General features: G+C 62.1%; 1 protein-coding gene across 1 annotated transcript in view; it reads right to left on the bottom strand.

Annotated features, from left to right (window-relative positions):
- The window catches only part of LOC119587989 (protein twist-like), a gene marked incomplete in the record, with an annotated part of 13117 nt that extends 12563 nt beyond the window's left edge, over positions 1 to 554 (bottom strand). Inside the window, 1 exon segment of the mRNA XM_037936711.1 lies at positions 1 to 554. Within this exon segment, the coding sequence (XP_037792639.1) occupies positions 1 to 352 (352 nt within the window).
- Between the last annotated feature and the right edge of the window lie 373 nt (positions 555 to 927).

Genomic DNA, 927 nt, shown 5'->3' on the forward strand with positions numbered 1-927 from the left:
GGGTTCCTGTGCCTGGCAGGGTCGCGCCCACCGAAGACGAGTAGGTCACGGCGCTGTAATCCGCGAGGTGGTTCGGACCGCTCGCCACCTGGCTCACCACCTGACCCAGCTGAGTCAGGCAGCTCCCTACATTGGCGCTGTTGGGAGGACTGCTGCTTCCGAGCTCGGCCCGGGCCTGCAGCGGCGGCGGCGGCTGCGAGTGCTGGTGCTGGCCGTAGGCGCGGGCGTAGTGGGCGGGCGGCGAGTGACTCTGCGGCAGGGGCGTGAAGAACTCGCTAAAGGGCGGCGTGACCTGACCACAGCCGACCTGAGGCGGGACTGGAGCAGCGGGTCCGCCCAGAGCCTCTGCCATTCTGCCTCTCAGCCTCAACTTTTTGTCCTCTGTCACCGAGGTCTGACGCTCACAGGCTAAAAATTGAAATTCTGCCTCCGCCACAGGGCCTCGCGCCCCTGAAATTGACAGCGCTCCTAATGGCGTTGATGTATACCGGCAAATCTATTTCCCGCCCGACTGCTGCACCGCCGAGGATCCTGGAGGGCCGAGGCGGCCACCAATGAGGGCGCGAGATGTGATTGTAGTGCCGAGTGGAGCTGACAGCAGACATATTGGTTTCCAGCCCTTCATCTCCCTTATACCAAGCCGAGATGACAAACCCACCTGACTCGCGTCTCGCGAGGGGAGCCTGGCGGTGCCTCCGTCGCAGGAGTGCCCTCGGGACCGCGACGTCACAGGGACTGGCCAATGAAAACAAGGTAATTCCAGCAAGGAAATTCCTTATTGGCCGCTGCTGAGGGTCCAGATAACCCGCGCTTGAAGGGATCTCCAGATGCACAGGAAGCCGCGGCGCAACAAGCTCCGCCCACACGCCCTGTTAAGCCCTCATTGGTCTAAAAACCATCCATCGATCGCAAGACGACCAATAGGAG

The sequence above is a fragment of the Penaeus monodon genome, chromosome 23 (assembly GCF_015228065.2).
Source record: "Penaeus monodon isolate SGIC_2016 chromosome 23, NSTDA_Pmon_1, whole genome shotgun sequence".
Classification (NCBI taxonomy): Eukaryota; Metazoa; Arthropoda; class Malacostraca; order Decapoda; family Penaeidae; genus Penaeus; species Penaeus monodon.